We start from the raw sequence: 24,965 nt of genomic DNA on the forward strand, positions 1-24,965 counted from the left end.
AGGTGAGGCGAGTGGATATATATATGTTTGGTATTGCAGATTGCAATAAAAAATAGAGGCGCATAACTAGATGTTACAGAAGTTCGATATACAAAATTTCAACGTTCTACGGCTAAACGTTCTTGAATTATGCAAGATACATAAATGCAGACGTCTCCGAGAAAAATCCCTTTTAAATCCATTTTACAATGCGTTTTGGGGGAAAACATCCTCTATTCTGTCCGTTCGTACGAATGTCACGCAAAAAAATCCTCCAGATCGATTCGGGTATGGTCAAAACGGATATTTCCGTTGAAATATGATGCCCGAAACTTTTCACGATTACAGTACTTCTTTTACTTCGTACAAGGAAATAAAAAAAATTTATAAGATTTCAGATTATCCGGCAGACAAATATATTAAAACTCAATACCAGTTATTCCATAGACTACAATCTCCCAGTGGCACTTTAAACAGCGAGAACTTTACGAAGTCTTCATCACATAAAGTCTCTTAAATTAGAAATGGCTGATCCGCTGATCAACTGATTGAAAGAACCGATATAATTTACCGAGGAGCGAATGGTGATTCTACAAAACTGAGCCGTAGCTCCTTTAAAGAGTTCCCCCACCGAGAATTCTTATTGGAGGCTTGCCAGAAAAGTTCGATTCCTTTTTTAGAAGAGAAAAATTTATTACCTTTCTCATGTAAAAACCAGTTTTTTGTTCACACGATCGTTCTCAGTGTTAACCTAGCATATTTGTATTATGCAGTTGTGCCATGTCTTTTACTGCGCTACTAGAGTCTTTCTATGTTTTAAGAGAAACTCAGTCTTTCTATGTTTTGAGAATGCGTATTAATATAGCTAGTCTCGTAATTTTTATTGTTTGTATTTTGATTATGACAAAGTCCGCCAAAGGGCAGGGATGCATTCATGAAGGAAAGGCAAACTAGTTCGTTTCCGTGTTACATGCGGGAGAATGTATGAAACCCCCCAATGCAGCCAGTTCATTCGCGTAAAATAGAACCCACGTCGAACTACCACTCTTCAGCGATTATGCCTCTCGGCTGCAACTGGAAGCCGTAATTTTAAAAAATACTCGACTGTTTGCTGTTCACTCGAAAGGAGGTCCAAAAATGTTTTAATGTTCTTTTCTCAGCAACTAAACAATAGAGTAATTTCAGTTAACGTATACCCTCTTCCATAAAAACTAAATTGGCTTATTAAGCATGGGTTTATGTAAACGAAAGCAAAGATCTTATGAATGTGTTGTGACGTCATATTTATTTATTACTGGCGCAAAATTACTATGTTTGACAACAGGTTTTTTTTTTTTTTTTTTTTTTTTTTTTTTTTTTTTTTTTTTTTTTCCAAATATGGTTGGCGGTAAAATATGCCAGTACCTTTTTTCCATGCTTTGTAATTATTTCCTTATGTAACTGTATTTAAACCATTAAACTCAGTGAAATTAACAATGTTTTTTTTTTAACTTACACAGAGCTAGGATATATCTTGCAAAGTATTTCATTAGTTCTCATGCGAGATGGTAGCCCACACATACTTTGAAAGGAATCGTAACTTGATCGTAGACTTTGTTTTACTTCTGCATCTTGTGCTTCCTCTGAAGGATGATCATGCGAATCTGGATGCATCAGATGGTGGTGATCAGGATCAGCCCTTTTTTTAAATTTGTGAGGACTGACACTTGAACTTGTTATTTCGTAATTTTTAGTTTGTCTGGGCCATTCGTAATGCCGTACGGTTTGTATGAAAAAAGGCAAATGTTCATCTTCCTCAGATTTATCGGCTGCATAGTATTCATATGGTGCAAAGAGACTGTAATCATCAAGGTCATCGTCATCATCATCATCAACATCTATAATTGCAAAAAAAGGATAACTCTTAAAGTATTTTCGCCCTTTAAAATATAAAATAAAATAAAGTTATCTAAGATAATTTAACTGAAGTATAAGTGACTATCAAATAATCAATAATCCTGCTTATTGTAATGAAGATTATACATTGAAGTGGTACTGAATTAGGAATAGCAAGTCAATAACGAGTTGGGCCTCATTCGCTATGTGATAACGGCTGCCACATAGCGAAGCTTAGATTCATTAAGTTTTCGGAAGCGTTCCACGGGAATGGTTTGCCAAATATCGCGTAGATTTTTCCATTATTAAGGAAGGACCGCTAGCGTTGTGTGATGTGCTTTCACATTCTGCAAAACATCCCAAAGGTGCTCAATAGGATTTAAGTCAAGGCCAGTTCATGACAGAGAAGTCAGAGAGATGCTCATCCAATCAGGCAATAGCCAAATGGGACCTGTGAGATGTGCGGTTATCTTGGTGGGAGACTCCATTTCTGTGTGAATGAATGGACAACAAAAATGGATGGAGGTGACAGCCGAGCAACTAACTCTACGTACTACAAAATCGCATTCAAGGAGGTTGGTACAAATTCCAAAGATCCCAAACACCGCCAAGAGAAAACACCCCAGACCCTGATTGAATTACCATGGTCTTGTATAGTTCCAGATTGGCATGCAGGATCCATGGCTTCATGAATTTGACGCCTTATTCTCAGCCTCCGTCGGTGTTAGGTATCCTGAATCCAAACTCATCACTCCATGCTACTCGTTTCCAGTCCTCTAGAGGCCATTTTCTGTGTTCTATTACCCAGGCAAGAAATGCAGCTCAATGGTGTGCTCAGAGCAATGGTATTCTCATGGGTCTATGGCTCCCGATGCCCAAATGGTGAAGCGGAGCGCCTACTATTTGTCCGCTATCGAAGGCGTTTAAATCATAATTTTTACCCATACGAGCAATTGAAACGACTGATTAACAATAACCACAATACTAGTTATATATGCAGTTAACCCACAGCGCCCTTACGTGGCATATATGCGGAGCAGCGCTACACAATTTCCATAGCCACGTCTATTCCTAATTCAGTGTACTTGTAATTCACCAATAATATAGAAAATCATCATTAAAGCAATAATGAATCATGATTTCTATTTTGCTTTTCTTACTGATTGCATTATTCTTTGTCTCACGAACGTGAATATTATGTTCAGACATTTTGCTATTACTAGTGTCATCAATCATGCCTTCAAAATTAAAATTAAAGAAAAGGAATGTCGTCGAAACACATTTAGGGAAAACATACGTTCTTGTTAGAGTAATAGTTGGGAATTTAAAAAAGTTTCGAGCTTCTTTTTACGAATACTATATAAGAATGATATATATGCGTGATAATTCGTGATAATTTGGAATGGAAGATTCAGATACTTGCAATCATTGCCGATGAAACACAGTTTTTTTTTATTCTTGAGAAATATAATTTTTTAAAATGAATTGAGCATCATAATGGTCACAATGCTATTTTTCTTGAAGAACCGCATGGGTACAGTTTGTAATTTTGAAATACGTTTGAAGCAGCAGGCTTTGGTATGTCTAGATAGAAGGAGAAGCAGTTAGAAGTGTGATGAGTTCGAGAAGAAATTTTGATTCAAAATGAGTTAGTTTCGATTTCGATGTATTTTAATTTGCTCATTGATAACTCTAAGATTATTATTGAAGTCTTTATGTAAAACTCTGTAAACTTTATGTAAAACTCTTTTATTACGCTGGTGATACAGAGTTTTACATAAAGACTATTATTGAAGTCTTTATGTAAAACTCTGTATCACCAGCGTTATGTAATAATCGTATGACAAGGATTAATTTCGAAATGCCGCAGTTCAGAGAAGTTTATTATAAGCAGTTACTACTGTCAAGGCGAAAAGGAGAAATACTAAATTAAAAAATTAAAATGCAGAGTTAAGGGACTAAAGAAAATTAAAGTTAGTATTTTAATTTACAATATATATAGATATTTGTGTGTGTGTGTGTGTGTAATAATAATAATAATAATAATAATAACTGTAACTATCTTCGTATCTGGATGATAACTGTAACAGATTTGGGCAGCTGTTTTGCTGCATAGTTTGAATGACGCATAACGAAGCAGAGAACTGTAGACAGATATGGTCGAATTGAACATAACTTATATTGCTAGATAACGAATTAATTATCGAAACATATTTTTATACCATATCACATTTAGATAACGGCGTAGTTAGAGGAAAGGCAAAGTAAAGACATAGGCGAACCAAAGAACGGACAGGAAGAAGAGTCGAAACTAACCTCTAAATTCTTAATTAAATATTCAAGAATACGTATTGCACCATTTTGCGTCCTCATTTCTCTGCATTGCGAAAGCTCATGTCCAATTGCTATTCAGAACTCAAACAAAGAACTTCTGAGTTATATATACCTCAGCTGCCTTGAGCGCGTACTAGTTTGATCGCGTCTAGAATGAGGGATTAATATCTAAATTCATTAATATGGATTTCGAAAGAGAATTTATCTTTTTGATACACTCGTTCATAATAGAACTTTAAGGTATCAGTTGGTATTCATAGTGATTATTGACAGTGATTATTCACAGTAAATATTCATAGTGATGCGCCTCAGGGGTCGGTCATTGGCTCCGTTCTCTACTCGTATTACGTTGCAGATTTTCCAAAAATTCACTTAAACAATAGCTCCGTACTGGCCTGTTATACGGATGACACTGCCTTAGCAGAAACCTCCGCAAACGTAAACCATTCAATCAAGACGCTGCAAATCAACATCCCTTACATCGAACAGTGGTGCAAGCGTTGGAAAATCTGCATCAATGCTCAAAAGTCTAAACTTCTTATCATCATACGGAAGAAACGAAATCTTACTATTAAGAATAACTTATATTTATTTGATGAGCCCGTGTTTCACATGCGAAATATCTGGGAGTCATCTTCAATGACCGACTCACCTGGACTACACATATTGAACATGTAAAACGTAAAGCATTCAAGGTCATGACATTTCTCATTCCCAGCATTTGGAAGTATTCTAAGTTGGACTTAGCTAAGAAAGACTGATCTACCTTTCAAGCATCAGGCCTCTCGTGACCTATGCTTCGACGGCCTGGGCTACTGCGACAAAGTCAGACATACAAAAACTCCAAATAGTACAAAATAGATTCTTACGGAATATTCGCGAATGCCCAATACTTCATAAGAAATCAACTTCTCCGTCGGGACTTAAAAATTGATCCAGTTGCGAAGATTCTAAGAAACATGAATGAAAAATAATTTCGTAATGGGAAATTGTGTGAGCATATGAACTATTTTGGACTTTTCCAGTATGAAATCCTAACTGATGACCGCTATCTGGGACCCTTTGCTGAATTTTTACTAAATAAAAATCAGGACTTTCCAACCTAATAAAGTTTAATTATATATAATTCTGTCTTTCAAAACAGTGAAGGTCTGGAACTCAAGCAGCATTCGCTGTAGTCTGTACTTGGGTGGGTGACCACCTATGTGACTTTCACCCTGATAACTCTGTGTAATTTCTCTGACACTTTTAAATCTGTATTTATGAATACTGTTTGAACCGTATCTTTACGCTTTTATTTAAATTTACTGTAAAATTTATATTTTTAAGCTGACCTGGAATAACTCAACCAGCCAGATGTCTTTGACAGTTCACGCGACAATTGGTCATATCCCCTTCTCCACTTTCTAAGTTGATCTCTTTTGCACATCAGGCGTTACGTCATCTGAAACTCTACTTGAAGCATCTATATCAAGACAGCCGGTAAACAACATGCAAAACGCATGTTAAACGTGGCATATCAGCGGCACTTGGAACTTGGAAAGTGCATACTATTTTGTTACCTAAACTCGCTTGCTAAATGATGTTTCTTTGCTTAACCGCATTCTTCCAGTGTTACACACACATTTCTAAAGTGTAACTGTTTATACAAAATTGTACGCTGCCTGTTTCATCCATAATCGTGTGTGAAACATACATTGTGTCTCCAGAATTGCTTTATTCGATCGTAAAATTATGTTGAATTTGGCCACGTCTGTCTGCAAGTCCATCATTCCATCTACGCAGTAAACATGTCCAAGTTACATCTGCGTTACCACTGCCAATATATTACAGTTAACACCTGCAAAGTTCTCTGCTGTGATTAAAAAGTGAATTTGTGTCTCCTTCATTAAATTCTCTCATCGTATTACATACCCTAATTTCCAAAATATTTCACACACACATATCTGTGTATATAGTAAATTTTCAATTATTAAATTGCAATTTGCAAAATATTATTACCATTTCTTTTTCAAAAGTGCCACACATTTCCAAAATATTAAATTTTGAAAATTTCCAAAATATTACACACACATTTCCAAAATATTACATACAGACATATATGTATATATAGTTTAGAGTTTGCCTTACGCTTGCCCTTTGACAAGTCTGTTTGAAGCGGTGAACAAGAGAGATCAATATTTTGCTTTTCGCATTTTTTCACATTTTGAATGATCACTAAATTTGAAAACGACTTTAGTCGTGAACTTGTATTATATTCAAACTGTTTTTCGCACTGCTAAATGGGCAAAAATGCTGTTCTTAATGTTAATTATGAAACAAATAATTATTACTTTAATTTTTAATTGATAAAAAAACTGTACTATACATTCCTTATGAACAACAACTATTTTTAAAGAGTTTAGCTTGAAAAAGCTTATGATTACCGATTAAGATATAGACACTAGTGATGATAAGCAGTAACATACTTCGACGACAAAAGTATACATTTTATTTTATGATGTAAATATAATCCATGGCTATCAAACTTTTGTTTATTTTTAAGCTTCTGCTGCCTTTCACTTCTGTTATTTATGATTATTAACTCTGTAACTTTATCATGGCACAATTTTCCCCAAATTCAAGGAGATATTCTAACATTTCAAGAAGATCAATTTTCAGTGAACTTCAGAATTTTCCTTTTATTTATTCATTTCTGTTACAATTATTAAATTACATTTATAACTAGAGCATTTTTATGCTTTCCATTAGAGTTTCCGCAAAAATAAGCTGCAAAGCAATTCGAAAATCTAAAACTAGAAGATCTAAGTTTTGTTGAGCTCCATGAATCCGAGAAAAAGTCACTTCCTGAAGTTAAATAACGTGGCCCCGTTGCCTATCAATACCAAAAATAATTCTGATGGCGAACGATGCTTTTTAAAAAATGAGATACCTAATGAACAAAATCTGTATTGTGTTCAGTGTAACATACACAAACACAGTTCAGCTAAATAGTATTCTTGATCAAAAATAGAGATGCTGAGTACGTATCCAGAATCTGATTGGCTTGTATAGTGGAACCTCGAGCCACGAACGCCAAACTTCACAAACACTTCGGTTCACGAACAAATTATCTTAACATAAACGCCTTGGGTCATGAACGGTGTCTCGAGTTACAAACAATCAAGTCAGCAACATATGATTTTTAAAGGTGTTTTAAGCTAACTTGATACACGTAATTAACGCTCAAGATCTTCTAGAAACATCATTTTATTACTTTTCATTGCTTAATTCTCACTAATAAAATCTAACAGCAAGTGACTTGTAGCAATATGACTTCGGCATGGAAGATTGGGCCACATTGCGTTCCAGGCAGACTTAAGACGGTTTTGTTTTGTTATCTATAATATTGGGTCTCCAGAAAAAACCGTGCATTAGGGAATTTTCAGTGAAGACATGGGGAATTTACAAGAGGACGATAAAAATGACCTTAAAAAGAAACAGTTTCAGAAGCAGTAACAAAAGGCGACTGTAAAAGAAAAAAAACATTATTAAGAGAAGAAGAAAAAGTAAAAATTATCCTAGTTATCCTATTCGGGAAATTTGTACAAAATAGGATAAGATGGACAATTCTGAAGTAATGATATCACCTTTGCAAAGCATTAACAAGTAGAGCCTAAGCATTTTCAAAGACAATTTGAGAAAATCATACTGGACAAATTTTGAGTGAAAGAGAGGCTCTGAGTCTGAAGCAGAGTCGAATGGCGCTCAGTTTATCGAGTCGAATAGCACGAGATAAAGAAAAGGTGGAAGAAGTTAAATTTGATGATTTGATGTTTTTATGGATCTGAGGTTTTTGTAAAAGGAAATATCGAATCCAGATAACAGCTCCACATCATTTTCCATTTATGCAGTCTTTTTCGTACACTTTTCTTTAAGCAGATATAGCAAAATTAAATCAAGTTTTCGTCTGTTTTATCCACTTAATATTATATTTCTCTTTTTTTTTTTTTTTTTTATGTTTAATGATTCTCTTCGGCATTGGGTTATGACCTTGTGCACAAAGTATTGCTGTAAAGCTTAAATAAGCAGTCATCTGTTGTCCAAGAACGAATTAATTCCTTTTACAGCAATACCTATGGGGAAAATTTTGTCGGTTTACGAACATTTCAATGTACGAACAGGAATGCATTATGTTCATGAATCAGGGGTTTACTGCACATTTGCGGGAAAAAAAAAAGGACATCTTCCGTTCTACTGGGCCGATTAACGAAATTCAAATTGCGTTTTTCATGTCTCGAGAGCGCGACTTAAAATATGTATTAGATTTATATATAGCGTTGTTTTAGTATAGGTATTTTGATACAAAATCAGACTTTTCCTGAAATGTCATGCCAATGTGTTTTCCATATTTCGATTCTACGACTCAAATTGTGTCAAACTGCGAAGTTTTGTAAAAATCGCAGTAGTAGTTTTTAAAAAATTAGCTCTCAAAATGTTAGCTCCTCAATGTTAATTGAATTTGATAAACATTTAATAATATCTCTATTCTTTATTAAACTTTTTTCAAAATTAGTGATGTATTTATGAAGTGCATCAAAATTAGAGATGCACTTTACTTTCCAAAATTAGCCATGAATGAAGAATAGGCAGTTCCATTCGGTTCATAAAAAAATAAAAGGAACTGAACTTGTAAATTCTTACTTCTCGGAATCCGCAGGTGGATTGGGTATGATGAACTTTCCAGCTTCTTCTCCACTAAGATAAAAAAAAAAAAAAAAAAAAAAAAAAAAAAAGGAAAATAATTGAAAAAAAATTATACTTGTTTTAATTACAGAAAAATGGATTCTATTATTTGAGAACCAGAATACTTATGTAGAGTAAAAATAGCATTTTTAAGGAACAAGAAATTAACGTTATGCGGCTGGAAGAAATCAGCTAAGTGTGAATTCTCATTCAATGACTCAGTAAATTACTTGATTCCTTCTTCCAGAATTCGAAATTTAGGCTTAATTCAAATATAATTTGCACATTTTTTATGATTTATTTTTTGAATTTGTATTTTTAAATATTTTTTATACACTTTTCGAAGACATTTTTGTATTATAATCCATAACATTTTTAACATTGTCTTAAAGTAGATATATTTCTAGGCGCACCTGCAAAAAATTAGATTTTTTTTATTAAAAATTTTGTAAGATATATATGAATTTACATATTAGAGCGTTTTAACATTTGGTATCTTTTTTTTTTAGCGATAATAACGCCAAATGTGGTTTACGCACTTAGTTAAAATTATTTGAAAGTACGAACGATGACTTTTCCCGCTGGTCTACAATGAAAAAAAGGAAATAGGTTGCTATAAATTAAGAACTTCGCCAAGTAAATTATTCGTGGCGAAAACTGAAAAAAATATACCAAGATAAATTTTTGAAATTCTTCGTAAATTTCGCACCAAATTTTACAAAATTTAATATTTAGGCATAATTTGAGCCGTAAAATCAAGGTATGGAAAAGAAATGGCATGTCATTTCAGAAAAAGTCCGATTTTGTGTCAAAATACCTATGCTATAATAATGCTATATATAAATATATATCCTAAGTCGCGCTTTTGAGACATGAAAAACGCATTTTGAATTTCGTCAATCGGCCCAGTAGAACTGGAGATATAAAAACTGTCCAATTTTTTTTTGTGCAGTGTACATCTAAATTCCAATTAAAATTGTGCAATATAATTTTTATTTAATTAAAAACAAGTATTTCTCTTAGTATTTCACTTCTAGTATACATCCATTCCCCACGTAATATTTAATTAAATCTTCGGCCGCAAAATTGTCCGTCTAAATCTTAATGGCGAATTTTTGCGCCTGAGTAGTTTCGCGAATTATCAGTACTCACTCCGCAACTGTTCTTTGAATTTTGCGTTTTTCACGCGATAAAATTACTAAACTAATGATAATTTTAATAATACTTAACAGGTCACAAGCAGCATTAAGAAGCTTGATTTCGAAAGGACGTAAATCATGAACATTTTTTAAGCACTTCTCCAGTATAGAAATACAAATATAATTGCCATTTAGGAGCAAAAACTATCAAATAAGCAAAGAACAATATACTTTAAATTTAAAATTTTAAGTGATTCATCAAAAACAGTCAAGTAAAAGTTTTTTCAGTGATTTACTCAAAACGTTTACTTTCGGATTTACAATTTTTTCAAAATTAGTGATGTATTTATGAAGTGCATCAAAATTAGAGATGCACTTTACTTTCCAAAATTAGCCATGAATGAAGAATAGGCAGTTCCATTCGGTTCATAAAAAAATAAAAGGAACTGAACTTGTAAATTCTTACTTCTCGGAATCCGCAGGTGGATTGGGTATGATGAACTTTCCAGCTTCTTCTCCACTAAGATAAAAAAAAAAAAAAAAAAAAAAAAAGGAAAATAATTGAAAAAAAATTATACTTGTTTTAATTACAGAAAAATGGATTCTATTATTTGAGAACCAGAATACTTATGTAGAGTAAAAATAGCATTTTTAAGGAACAAGAAATTAACGTTATGCGGCTGGAAGAAATCAGCTAAGTGTGAATTCTCATTCAATGACTCAGTAAATTATTTCCAACGCAACAAATCAAAATACATTTACTGCAAACATTATCTCCGAAAAAGAAGTCTTTCATTACATTTATCTATATAATTATTTTCAGTGTCAATTGTTCTACTCAACCATAAAGCTCTACTTGAGCATCCTGAAAAGTTTACGGCTGTTGGAGGATTCACTCCAAAAGTATCACATAACCCATGCTATAGCCTCTTAGATCCTGCATTTCAATTCCAAATCCATCATTATCTTACTATCATACACCAATAGTTTTCCAGCAGATTATATCATAACACTCCCCTGTATTGGTTTGAACTCGTCGAAAATTACAGCTCAAGCATATCAAGATTCTGAACAGTCGAACTTTGAAGCGACCTGTTTGAATGTTCTACAACAGCCTTGGGCCCTGTTTGAATACCGGAGAGGGCATGGGTGTTTGTAAATGTATAGTATCTTTGCGCCACTTGAGCTATTGTCAAGACGAAAATCATTTAGAGAGATTAGTGTTAAGGGAAAGGGATAGGAGATGGGCTCAGAGATGTCAGCGTAGCATAGAATAACCTTTCGAAGAATTCGCCTTTTTATTTCAATATAACCAACAAAGTTACGCTGACACCTCTGGACTCTGACTCGAAGAGTATTTTATTCACCATTACAATATGGACGGAGGCACGAGCAGTGCGTTTAGTCCCACGGTAACAGTCGCAAAGCAACAAGAATAGAAAAACAAAGTGTTCATTCAACTCGGGATTTTACGGAGAGAATGTGGCCTTCAAAGCAATCATTAAATATGCCACTTGCAACCAGCGAAGGTTTTCATTAATTTAAATCCAGCCTCTAGCTTATCAGCAGCTGCTGGCAACCGTTGTAGGAACGTATTAGTTCGACTTCAATAAAAACATATTAGTTCCTCCAACAGCCGTAAAAGAGATACTACTAGCCATTCCGCAGCACATACATCCACTCCTAATCTAGATATTAACCCATGTAAATATGTTGGCAAAGAAAAGGCTGACCTTCTGGCCAAACAGGCTGCCAGTGCTCACAGTGCTAACATGCATAATGTCGCAGGGCGATTTCTTACTTCAAGTTTACAGGGCACAACTGTTAGAAAAATTGCAGGAACGCTGGACTACAGAGGACATATGAAGGACAATGTTTCGCCTAATTCCGAAAGTTGACACAGATCTAAAAGTCATCAACTCAACTCTTAGTCGATTCCTAATAACCGATCACAAACCATTCCCAGCTATTTGTGCAAATTCAAAAATCGTGACAGTGATTTGTGGATTGGGAAGAGACAAAAAACGCTGACCACCATGTGTTTGATGCTAATTGACAGAAAGGTGGCGCTTGATTAAGTGAGAAGATATTAACCGGTCAGCGTGGATTGTAAGCGTAATATTCAGCATTGGGGCAAAATTTGCATATGAAACATTCTTACTTTTTGTTCTGAGTTTTATCAATTTTAAGGTTCACTCTTTGTATTAATTACAGTGTATTACAGTGTATGAAATTACAGTGTATAAGTTATACACTGTAATTTCGCATCCAGAAATAACTACTCGTATAGTCCATATATGTTCACTACATTTAGTGTACCTGTGCATCAGTACACAGCATTGTATTGAGATTTGTTACCTGGATCACTATTATGAAAATGGACCATTTTACTTTTATTTTTATCTTTAGACCAAAGTATCAGTATTATCGATTACGTTTTTATATTTGTATTGTATTTTTGTTGGTTTTTCGTAATCTTTTCATTGTGTACATGTTCTAGTAAGATGCCACACTCTCTTCCCTTGTTTAACTATACATTAATACAAAGAAACTGTAGAGTCATTAGGTTTTTTTTTTTTTTTTTTTTTTTTTTTTTTGATGCAGGAAACATGAAAAATGTGCATTGTCGTCGCCGGGACTCGAACTCTGGACCTCTCGAATACACACTGAGTGTGCTACCGTTACACCACGAAGGTATGCTTAAAGGCGGGAGAAAATACCTTACAAAGAAAATACCTTAGAAAAAGATTGTATTGTTCCTTGCTTCAGTATTACAATATATAGCATAACTTCTGTTTACTGGATATCATCATTGTTATTAGCGTTTTCTTCTTCTATGCTTTGCATACTTGATTGGTGTTTTGCAATTTAAGTTACGTTAACAGGTCACAGTGTCCATCATATAAGTTTTAAAGGTACATATTGTTTTATTCTGTTCTATTTTATTTTGCATGAATTATATACTCGTTGTTAATTTATATATTTTTTGTACCTTAGCATAGTTGTTGTTTTTGCTATTGTTTCAAGGGGTGAAACCCAGGATCCCCGGCCGAAAACAAGTTCAGCCATCAGGCCATAACAGGGGCCAAGCCGTCAAACAATAACGGAGAACAGCGAGGCAGTCATGTTTCATCAAATTATCCAATCAAATCAGAATTCTATCGTTTTTCTATTCTGATTAATTCTCATCACAATTTCTTTAGCTACTTGTTTAAATTTCTCATAATTTTCAAACTCCCCATTCATATCAAACTGGTGTCTCTAGTAAAACTACAAGATTTAAGGAAGTGGCAATTATTACCTTTTACTTTACAAAATTGACAGTTTTCATTTTCTTGAAGACCAAATCTCTTAAAATATACTGGGAATCGTCTCGATCAATAATAATTTGGTTCATATCTATATTATTAAATATATATTTTCTTTTATTAATTTCCAAAAATCTGATATAATCATTATTTTCTTCAGACGATTCCCAGTTTTCTCTCCATTCCACAAGTATCTCCTTTTTCATAATATTTAATAACTTTCTTTTCGAATACAACACTTCAATATCTTTCTTTCCTAGGCATTGAACAGTTTCTTTAACCAGCATGTCCGCCCTCTCATTGCCAATATACCCAACATGGGTCTTGATCCAACGTAAATTTATATTACGTATTTCAGCTAGAAATTTGAAATCATTTTTAATTTGGTTTATTAATAAATTATCAGTGTGTATATTAGAAATTGTGTATAAAGCAGGCAAAGCATCGAAATAAATATCTGTTTTATGTATGTAAGTCAAGTTTTCTTTAATCCATAAAAAATGCTCTAATCTCAGCTTGAAAAACCGAATTCAATGGAATTAACGCATGATTTTGGTACTCGATCTCTGTTCCATACAAATAAATCACACATGAACAGCCAACTCCATTGTTCATTTCCGATCCGTCTGTAAAATATCAATCTGACCTACATTCAAAAAGTTCTTATCAAATGTAATTAAAGTCTTTTCGACCGGATGGGTATCCATATCACAATATTTATGAAAAGCTTCCTTCTTTATAATCACCTCTTTAATATCTAATTCATCAATAAAACCATTATCCAATAAAAAATTATGATAAAAATACCTGTATTGTATTGAGAGAGGGGACATACAAGCAAAAAAAACATGCTACCACTGTTGAAAATGAATACTCTAGTGACTGCTAGCATCCAGCTTCTCTGCCACACAGTCCAATTTTGGTCTCAGCTTTATTAATTTCCACGCTCGGACACCTCATGCAACAGCACCGTGCATAATTATAAGAGTAATGACATTTCTAAATAAAAACCCCAGGTACCTTAGCATAGCACTATGTCTTGGCCTGTGCATATATTATACATATTTGTCATAGGAATGTCTTATATACACTGTAGTATATTATTCGTTTGCCAGGTACTTGGGCATCTAGCCTGCTTGTGCCGTCATCTTGGGTTTTGACCGAATTACAAATTTTTACTGCTGGTGAGACACACTGGATCCTCACTCAAATGCTGCTTATCTTCCTGGCAATGGAGTGGACGAGGGATTCTTCATCAAAACTGAGAGGAAGCTAACAACGGCTGGATTCACTAGGTGACGTGCTAAAATCGCAGTTGACTGGCCACCTCATCGTCGGAGCATATGCTTAACGCTGGCATTTCGAAAACGGCTTCAAACATTCAACAGATTCGCCTTCTTTGTCAAGCACAGTCCCGGATAATATAAAATTCGGTTCTTGAATCTTAGTTTCGTCATAGTAACGTCTGAGGATGTTATGCTAACTCTACTGACGATGCATTAACTACTGCATTGACAATGAAAAGGGAAGGAATGCCTTATGAAACTGCTTTTTTTCTTCAAAAGAACAGGCCAGTTACTTGTCTTATATCATTCTTGTGAAAACATTAACGCTGTCTACCCAGCAAAGATTTATGTTTTCAAGTAAGAAAATGAGAAACGTGCATTCTGTGAAACATTGAATCACGAATGTAATAATTGACATTTATTTTTTCCTCTGAAAAACAGTGTGGCAGTAAAGATATTTTAAACAACTAATTTATGGCTATCCTGCATTTTCATATTGATAACCACAATCTTTATGGTATTTAATAAATATCTATAACTTGTTATTTGGGAGGGCTTAATTTCCTCTATATGTAAGAATGTTCAAAATATATAATGTTTATAATAAAATTACAATATCTAATTTTATTTATTCCAAAGTTTCTTTTTTATTTCTTTATTTTATATATATAAATAAAAGAATCTTTAGAATTTCTAGTGGAGGTCTGAGGATGTAATGTGCAATTTTCATAGATGTTGCCATAACTAAAATCTCTTCATTACATGGAGAAATGTTAGGTTGCCTAAAACTGTTAATTATCTATTTACTTTGCAGAGTGATTAGGTTTTTTGACCTCTCGAATAAGCTCCAAGTTTGCTACGGCTACACAACGAAGGCATGCAGATAGGAGGGAGAAAATGCCTTATAACTTTAATCATCTATTTATTGTAATCAAACGGTCAAGCTTTCCTATGATTTTCTAGGTCCTCTACTTGGGAAGGTTCAGAGTTAATATTGCCGTAATCAATGGTTTAAGCAAGTTTTTCATGGATCGTATGATATATTTTATTCATTTTTGCTATATTCTTTAAATTATGAAATTGTGAGCGACTTTTATACCGAGATCCAGAATTTTCCAAGATTTATATACATTTAAATCAAAGACAAATGTCTAATCTTTTTGTGAAATGACTCGTGGCTTCTATCTTTGACCGTAAGAGTTAGTCGGTCGATTAGCCAGCTTCCTTTCAGAAGCTGCAAGAGCTCTGACAGTCCCTTCTGGAAATATAGGTGTATATTCTACAGGATTCAATTCACAGTCTAATTACTTCTATGGAAAGATCTCACGGTATCTGATTGTCAGTTTTATGATGAACACACACTATGTTATTTCTGTTTTGGATAAATGAGTTCCATGAAACTTTTTCCCCAAATCATGAATATTTTTCTACAAAATTTAGAATACATTTCTGCAGTGTGTAAATAGCTTAGTGTATATCTAATAAAATATAAGAACACGTAATGTTATTTTTCATACACCACAAATACTCGAAAATTTTTTAAGTTATGTTTTAATAGTGCTCCACAACACTCGACATAAGTAAAGACGATTAAAATTTTTCCAATCATTTCGCTGTTAATAATCCTAGGACTTTTGTTCACCTTTTTACATTCTTTCGCTGCTTAATCTTATATATATCTGAGTAAAACATTCCTCCTTTGAATTTATTAATAATAATCTAATTTACTGAACTGAAAACCTTCAAATCGGGGAATATGAAGTTGGAAGAGATGTAAGAGAGGGATAGAACTTGGTTAAATGATGGTTGTTTGAGCATAATAGTTTTAATACATATAATTTTTTTTACCTTCCTTGCAAATATTCTTATTATTTATGTCTTCACAAAACATTTTAACTGTCCATCCCATGGTTGTGTTGAAGATGCTGAAAAAAATGAAATAATTAACTTTTAACTAACAATCAGTCTGTTAGCTTAAATATCAATTTCTGGGAAGAGCATTAATTTCGTTATAAACTAATACTACCTTATATTATGCAGAGAAATATTAATATATAATTAACATATGATTTTTTTTACTCAAGGTAACAAAACTTGGTACAAATTCTCAATCATTTTAATTGTGAAGCCATATTAATTTCTCTTTCTCAAATTAATTTTAAGGCAACTTTTACAGAAATGAAATAAAATAAAAGTAATTCAGTTTATAAACGATTGAAAGGAATTTGAAAAATTTTTTAAATTTAAAATTAGCGAAATTACGGGTATTCAATTGGAAATATTATACGTAATACTGGAAGGTTGGATTACAAATAATTTGGCTAAAAGTAATATATTTTTTATCTCTTAAGGCTTGGAATACATAATAGTATTTAAGTCTCTAGTAAAGACTTAAATGTCTTCTTTCCACATGCAACTTGTTGTTTTTAATGCCCAGTATATCTGACCAATTACTGAAAGTGTCCATGTTCGATTTTGGGTGAATACAAAGATTAGGTTAAGTTAGGTAATTTGAATAAGGAAATAGCACACGAAGTAGCAAGAAAGCTGCCGGCTGCGCAAGAATTCCTACAGCCTTCAAAAGAAATTCAAAGGAAAAAGAGACGGAACCTAGAAAGTGAAAATTTAAATGAATTGTTTTCAATATTCAGTTGATTTTATGTCTTAGCGCAACAACTGCTATGTATGTTGAATTTTGCCTCGAGAAGACGTCCTAGATTTTCTTCAGCAAGGAGATTTTTCAGTTTAATTATGCATTTATCTTGAAGAAATTTTAGTTTCTAGTATAAACATAATACCGTGATCTTAATCTGTAGGGTTTTCCTTATTTTGCATAACAAATTTATTTTAAATTTGATTTCCTGTTCTAAACTTCTCAACTTCCCCTCACATTCTCTCTCCAGCATGTAAATTTAAAGTGAAGTGAAGTGCTATTTAAACGTGTGATTATCTCAGTTTATTCAGAGCGTGTTTTGCTAGCCAAGCACACGTTTCGTTGTTAATTCGCGGTTACGCTAGTAAGCCTCTTGTCCTTATCAGATTAGTATCACGCCGGTTAGATTTCTGTGAGTCCACCTCTTAGGCGTAAACTTAAGTGCGCTCTTGCATTATTTTTTTCAGGTTTGAATTGTATTATGCTCTACATTTTAGTTGCCAGCGCAAGTGGACGGTGTTTTTGTAACGCACGAAGTCTGCGCCTTTCTGTTAAATTAGTTTGATTTAATAAAGGGTTATTTTTTACCCTTCTTCTGTGCTAGTATTTAATTTATTCCTGTGCGAGAATTCGCCAAGTTCATTGTAGGATCTAATATAGTTTATGTGGAATAATAGAGATAGGTCTTCCACAAGAGACTGCATTGAGACAACTTGGGCACCATTGCAGAATAGACATTAGTGACTTGTATACATTGAGATGCAAAGTGCTAATTGAGTAAACTTTTGAATGTAAATGAATTAAATTTTTTTTTAGTGAAGTATGCTTGTTAACTGTTTTGTAAGAGTTAAGTGTTCTGATATTGCATAGTATAACTTTAAAATAATAAGATTTGAAAATAATAGAATAAATAATAATTTGAAATAAAGTAAAAGCTAGCATAGTGAGTTTAAGTTGTTAAAAGTTAGACTCTCCAACCAACACTATAAGATTTAATGAAAACTAAGCTTAGGACATTAGGTATAGTCTTGAAATAGGATGTTGTTAAGGTCTAGTGTTTCTAAGTTATTAATAGGTAGGATTTCGATTAGTAGGTAGTTTGTGGAACTCAGAACACTTTTCACACGCACTTACGCATATTGCAACGTTAGAGAGCAAGGGTGAGAAACTGAATTGAAAGGAAACAGAAAGCTAAAAAGGTATTTGATGAAGTATAAAAGGGCAAGCTAAAACATATAAATGTTAAATATTTGCTTGCTGAACTATTTTTCCTTCCAGATGCCTGGAAGGACACGAGATTGAGCTAAACTGGAATGACGCGGAGTTCTGTACAACGAAATGCAAACTTCTGAAAAATTGAAGTTTAGTTTTAGACATACAGCTTCATGATTGTGCAAGATATTTATGTTGTAGGTTTAGAATTTAAAATCTTAAAAATCTTAGCAAGGTCTTTAAAGCCCTTTATCGCGATTACTTAAGTTCTGGTGGGGCAAAATGTAAGAAATCATTTGCTAATTAACCAGTTATTTATAATTTCAATCTTCTCTATGTCTCCTTTTCTTATTCCTAAACAGAAGGCAAATAGAACAGAAAGCAAAATTTCATAGAGCTTGAAAGAAACAAAGCCGGAGATTCGTAGTGTTAGCAATATTTTCAACTTTAACGTTACGATAGAAAAATACGCTCCGAAAACCAGAAGACCTGTGCAGTGTTTTAAGTGCCAAGCCTATGGACATTCTCAAATTAATTGCTTCAAGAATACTAAGAATCATCGTTCCTGCAAATGTACTAAGAACCATCGTTCTGATATGTGCCCACTAAAACCAGAAGAAAAGCCCGTCTGTTATTTTTGCCGAGGAGAACATGTAAGTTTTTACAGTGGATGTCCGGTATATAGAAAGAGGTTCCGAGCTAAAAAACTCAGCAACTACTCACCCATGAAGATTTCCCAGCCCTAAAATCTAAAAACGGAAGCAGAAATTCAAAATATCCAAAGAAATATCCCATTCAGCGCCATGTTTAACCAGCAGAAAATCCCAGTTAAAGAAGCAGAAGATATCTTTAAAATCTTTCAAGATCCGAAAGATTCATTCGAGAGATGAACAACATAGCCAAAAGGATCAAGCATTCGGAAACCAGCACTGAAAAATTAGCCATAGCCTTCGAAGCACTAAAGTTAACGCTGGAATTTGCCGAAAATGAAAACTAAGCCTTAATTTATTTCTACGCTGAAGTTCTCATGGCACTCACTAGATGGCGGCACAGGTAATCTACACTCCGAAATTTTTATCCATACGTATTGTCTCGTACTTCTTCATTTTTCAACCTCATTGTTCACAAGTTCTACCTTCCACCCCTGTTAAAATAGAGAAAGAAGCTAGCTATAATTATTGATTATACTTAAATAAATTAATATTAAAACATTCCTCATTTTAGTGTACGAAATCTAGAATATAATTGTGAAATAATTTATTGACTGTTTATTACCAACTGAAATTCAAGATTTGTTTTCTCCAGAATTAGAGACTAACTACAAAACAAAAATTCCATATTTTGTATACTAATTTTTTCTTACTGGACAGAAAAGCGCTCACGATAAAATTTGTAACTTGTTTCTTGAAAATATTAGCTTAATTACGCACACCTCTGTGAATTTTCCGGAAACCTTTTGGATTAGTCTCATTAAGTTATAACGTATGTTTTGCTAATTTTTATACTTGCAGTTCTCTTCCATCTACAGTTTAGAAAATAATTTTCATAAAATATTTTCAGAAACTTCGGAATTAAACACCTAGGATATTCATAGAACCAAGACCTAAGGCTATCCTTTTCGATCACTCTATGAAAAGACAATTATTACAGACATTCTACAATCATTTAAAATACTTATTGCAATAATTACGTATAATAATTACCAATAATAATTATTGCAGATAAATATTTTGTTAGCTATGAATTACTGAAACCTTAAATTAAAATAATTTATCTGCTGCTAAACACTTTCTGTAAAATGTTAGAGTGCTTACCTTCTACAGGTCATGTTGAATGTTTTCGGACATTCTGCTGTTCTGATTTAACAGAGAATCAAGGACAGGAAAGCCGAAAATAAGTAGTTCTTTGCGCGACACTTATGCCAATGCTAAAAGTTACGCTAGAAAATGGCTCTGTCGGTGCCGTTTGTCTTGTTCAATGGTCTATGTTCAGAAAGACGGTTATATTTTGATGATGGTCGCTTGAATCAGTATAATTTTTGCAAGAGTCTCTCCCTCAAGAAACGCTGAACACAGACTGTGCCCACTTGTGCATCATTTGCATTCGATACGTAAGTCATACATATAACAAAACGCTGCAAAGTTTTGTGTCAACCGAATACATAATATAAGGTTATAATATTTTATTGAGAGAATTTACGTGAAATTAAGCATTAAGGCTGCTTACCTTGCAGGAGATGAAGAGTAAATTGTATTAACTGCAGATTTTGTCTTGACGATACCTTTTTCTTTCTTTTCCTCAAGTATCGATTTCTTGAAAATCAAATTTTCTCCTTTCTTCTTAAGTACCGTTTTGTCCACGGCAATATCCTTTTTATCAATTTTTGAATTCCCCATAACGGCATCTTTTTCTCCGTTGTTCTCTGTCAAGTTCGATTTGGCAATATCATCTCCTCCATTCTTCTCAATTTTCAGGTTCAGGTCTTCACTACGTGTGACTCTGAAATCACCAGCAGCTAGAACTGAAGTAAAGCGTACAGTTTAATGAATTTTTGTTTAATTTTAATTTTAATTGAATGCAAAATCATTGCAGAATTTATTAATATTACACAATCATTTTGACATGACGCTATTGATTTTTTCCGGGCATGAGGGAGGATGCTGTTAAGTAGTGTATGTTTCTAATTTGAAAAACTCCCTTAAATTTTTCAATTAAAACAATAATCATTATTTATTATTTCTCCCACGAAGAAATCATTAAGAAAACTTCTCAGCAGCTCTCTAAATGTTCTAGTGCTAGTTGTTACTCGCGCTAGAACAAGCAGACTTGATACTATTTGAAGGCGTCAAGTCTTTGTATGAGAAGATCAATGCATTACGCACCGATTTCTATGTCTTTCACAAGAGAGAGAGCTTAAAATAATTTCGTGTTTATAGAGAGTTTAGCCAGGATGACTTACCCAAAATGCTACTCAGAGATGAGTCCAGGCTCAGTGTAGAGATTTGAATTATTTTCACCTGGAGACAGTCTAAAAGGACTATGAAAGATACTGTTTCCACGGTGGCAATAAATCTGCATAGTGGGGAATCAAGAGAAACAATTGCACAAAGTTTCACAATCCATGACACAGGTTCTGCTGTTATATCTACATAGGTAGTTATATAATAGGGGGACCAGAAAGTAATGTCGTTTCTGCGCATGTCGACAACAACATGCTAAGAGCAGAAGTGAAAGCAAATCCATGCCAAACACTCTTAACCAACCTTGGTCGACCATCCAAGAACATTTAAAGCAGAATGGCAAAATAAGCAAAGCAGGTGTTTGAGTCTCCCATAACACTGTCCGAAGAGAGCAAAGCCAACCGATCCATCACATGCAACGTATTGCTTCAATGGCACCATACAGAACCATTTTTTGATCATTTGATTACTGGAGACGAAAACTGGGTCCTATATGATAATCCAAAATGCATAAGGCAGTTTTAATAGGGGTTACAAAGGGTTTACATCCCAAAAAGTCGCTTTTGTGTGTTTCGTGGAGTATTCGCGGAATTGTTGATTTTGAATTGCTGAAACCTGGACAAACTGTTAATGCAGATCATTTTTGTGAACAATTGGATCGAGTAAACCAATCTTTAATCGAAAAATATCCGGCTATTGTCAGCAGAAAAGGCATCAATCTGCAACACGACAATGCAAGATGGACACTGGAAAAAATGAATGAATTGGGATGGGAGATGTTGCATCACCACCATTACTCGCCCGATATCGTACACTCGGATTTCCATTTATTCCGATCCCTACAACATTTTCTTAGTGCCAAAAAATTTGAAAATTTGAATGATGTCCAAATTGCCATCTTGAGGTATTTTACTCAAAAACTAATTGATTTATGTCGATCCGGGGATTGAAAATCTGCACACTAGATGACAAAAGGTTGTTGATAACGAGGGTGATTACATTATTCATTAAAAATAAAAACGTATTAAAAATTTATTCGTGTGAATTTAATGTAAGAAAGCGAAATTACTTTCCGGTCCTCCTATTAATATCTATTACGTAGGAGATACGTTGTTGGGGTTCTGCATCCCCAAATAAATCTGTCTTAATTAAATCAGTCAAATCTTTCGTCTTACCAATTTTCACGCTGACTGAAGTCCTTAATGTTTTTGCTAAAGATGAGCGTGCCTTATACACTCTTCAGAATTAAAAAACCTGATCCAGAAAAATATACTCTGTGATTAAAGTTTCCGATGTCCGAAGACGTAATTAATATTAAATATCTGCAACTGAACACAAAACTAGACTTCTACGCATTGGTTAGTTCATAAAATATACAAATTAGGTGACGCATTGCGCAATGAATGCATGTTGGAATACGGATGTGCAGTGTTGTTTAAAGTTAATGCGATTACTGAGAGTGATCAGTACTCATTAGTTATGAAACAAAGAAGTAAGTTAAGGGACCTGTATACCTTAGAAACTGAGAGTTTGGTTAAAAAATATTGATATTGAATAGATATTGGTATAGATTAAGTATAGATATGGTAAATTAGGTATAGATATTGGTTACTACACTGCAAACGAGTATGAAAGGTTTGATTGTAACCGTACTGACAATGCAAAACGACATTCCCTGATTTGGCTTTAAAAGGCACAGAAAAATTTTAAAAGCTGCGAGAAAGCAAAACAATGTAAATTCTGAAAAACAAGAGGGCATTAGTTATAAATCAGAGGAATTCTAAGTTTACGAACTGATTAAAAGTAGGTAATCGAGTGTTTGAATTCTTTAAATGCGTTTATCTCGTTTTTCATTTTTCGTGTTTTAATGCTAACAAGAAACACATTTTTAAAAATTATGATTGAAATCTTATGCAATTTGGTATAGATGTTTAGAACATTTCATGTAAGGAGGCAGACTATTTACTAATTGATAAATGTATTTTTTATAAAGTTATTATGTGTTAAACATGAATTTTAATGAGAAAATATGCTTTTTCTTTGTTATATTACACATTCCAGCTTAAAAAATTTTTTAAATAACTTCCTAGCTTTAAATTAGTAGTCCTTGAGAATATCATTCTGATGAGTTTGCATTTTACAAAATATAAAAATATATTATATTTTTTATTACAGTGTTTCTAATTTATTGTAAATATTGCTTTTTTTGCTTGTTTTCTTACTTTACTTCAAAAATACAAAATTAATGGTCATTATATAAGGTGTTCCTCCCACTTTCCTAGCGTGCCTTCGTGGTGTAGTCGTTCTGCACACTGTGCCGGTAATCCAGAGGTCCACGGTTCGATTCTCGGCGAAGGCGGTTGCTAATTTTTCATCTCTCTGACTTTTCCAATAAATTCTAATGTCTCTACAGTGGCGCCCGAACTAAAAGGGTGTTGGATGACGTTTCTCCACACCCAGGATTTGGCGATTGGGTCCCCTGAAAACCCCAGTCGCCCTTTAAAAAAGGGAGTATATAAGGTGTTTCTCCCACTTTCCTAGCGTGCCTTCGTGGTGTAGTGGTTATGCACACTGGGCCGGTATTCCAGAGGTCCGTGGTTCAATTCCCGGCGAAGGCGTTTGCTAATTTTTTCATCTTTCCTGCTTCCAAAAAATACCTAATGTCTCTACAATTAAATAACTCAGCTTCTTCATTTTTTCATTATTAATTATTTTAAGGCCAAAATTAAATGTACAAATTTTAAAATTTTAAAAAAAGTGTTCGAAGGTATACAGCCCCCTTAAGTAAAGAGCAAGTGGAAGTTGAATGGTAGATTCGAAGTGGGGAGACAGAAATAAAGGTCTTACTTTATGCGAGAAAAACTAGTTTTCTATTCCATTCACTTCATTTTCCGAAGACGCCCCTTTAAAGTGATATTATTGCCATTTTCAATAGAACCAAGCTACTGACGAATCCAGATACAACCTGAGCTCTGATTTTAGACGTGTTCTGATCTCGAGAGAGCGAGAAACACTCAACTTGCCTTCTCTTGTTCTTGAAACACTCCTTTCTCACGGAAGCGATTTCATGGTTTTGGGTGGAATAGTCAAAAATGATCGCATCAAGCTGCATATCTCTCATAGAAGTTCTGTAACCAATCACAGATATGTGAATTAAATCTTGGAACCCTGTGTAAAGCTGTGTAGGGGTGGTCCAGCTCATATTATCAAGCTACTCTGGTGAAAGGATACTTGGAAACAGTATCTAATTAGATAGCTTTCTTACCAGACTTGAACCTGATAGAGCATGTGGGAGCTGCCTTAGATCCCCGAACTGCAACATGCCAAATGTTTCCCAGACTTGAACCTGATAGAGCATGTGGGAGCTGCCTTAGATCCCCGAACTGCAACATGCCAAATGTTTCCCAGACGCTTCATGATCTGAAAAGTGCAGTTTCAGACAGACTTATAAGGTATCTTCCGCTTTCCTAGCGTGCCTTCGTGGTGTAGTGATT

General features: G+C 34.0%; 1 protein-coding gene across 3 annotated transcripts in view; it reads right to left on the reverse strand.

Annotated features, from left to right (window-relative positions):
- Positions 1-24,965, reverse strand: part of LOC118199111 (uncharacterized) — a 73,845-nt gene that overhangs the window by 21,654 nt on the left and 27,226 nt on the right. For 2 of the 3 annotated variants that reach the window (XM_085819834.1, XM_085819836.1), the window contains exons 2-6: positions 20,738-21,032; positions 16,495-16,571; positions 10,519-10,572; positions 8,872-8,925; positions 1,475-1,856 (exon numbers count right to left, since the gene is read on the reverse strand). In XM_085819834.1, coding sequence (XP_085675960.1) covers positions 1,475-1,856; positions 8,872-8,925; positions 10,519-10,572; positions 16,495-16,571; positions 20,738-21,032 — 862 coding nt within the window. The remainder of the gene's footprint in view (positions 1-1,474; positions 1,857-8,871; positions 8,926-10,518; positions 10,573-16,494; positions 16,572-20,737; positions 21,033-24,965) is intronic. The other variant, XM_085819835.1, reaches the window with a different exon arrangement.

Source organism: Stegodyphus dumicola, chromosome 7 (assembly GCF_044657685.1).
Source record: "Stegodyphus dumicola isolate Sdum_Otavi_A_Nest chromosome 7, ASM4465768v1".
NCBI classification, from domain to species: Eukaryota; Metazoa; Arthropoda; class Arachnida; order Araneae; family Eresidae; genus Stegodyphus; species Stegodyphus dumicola.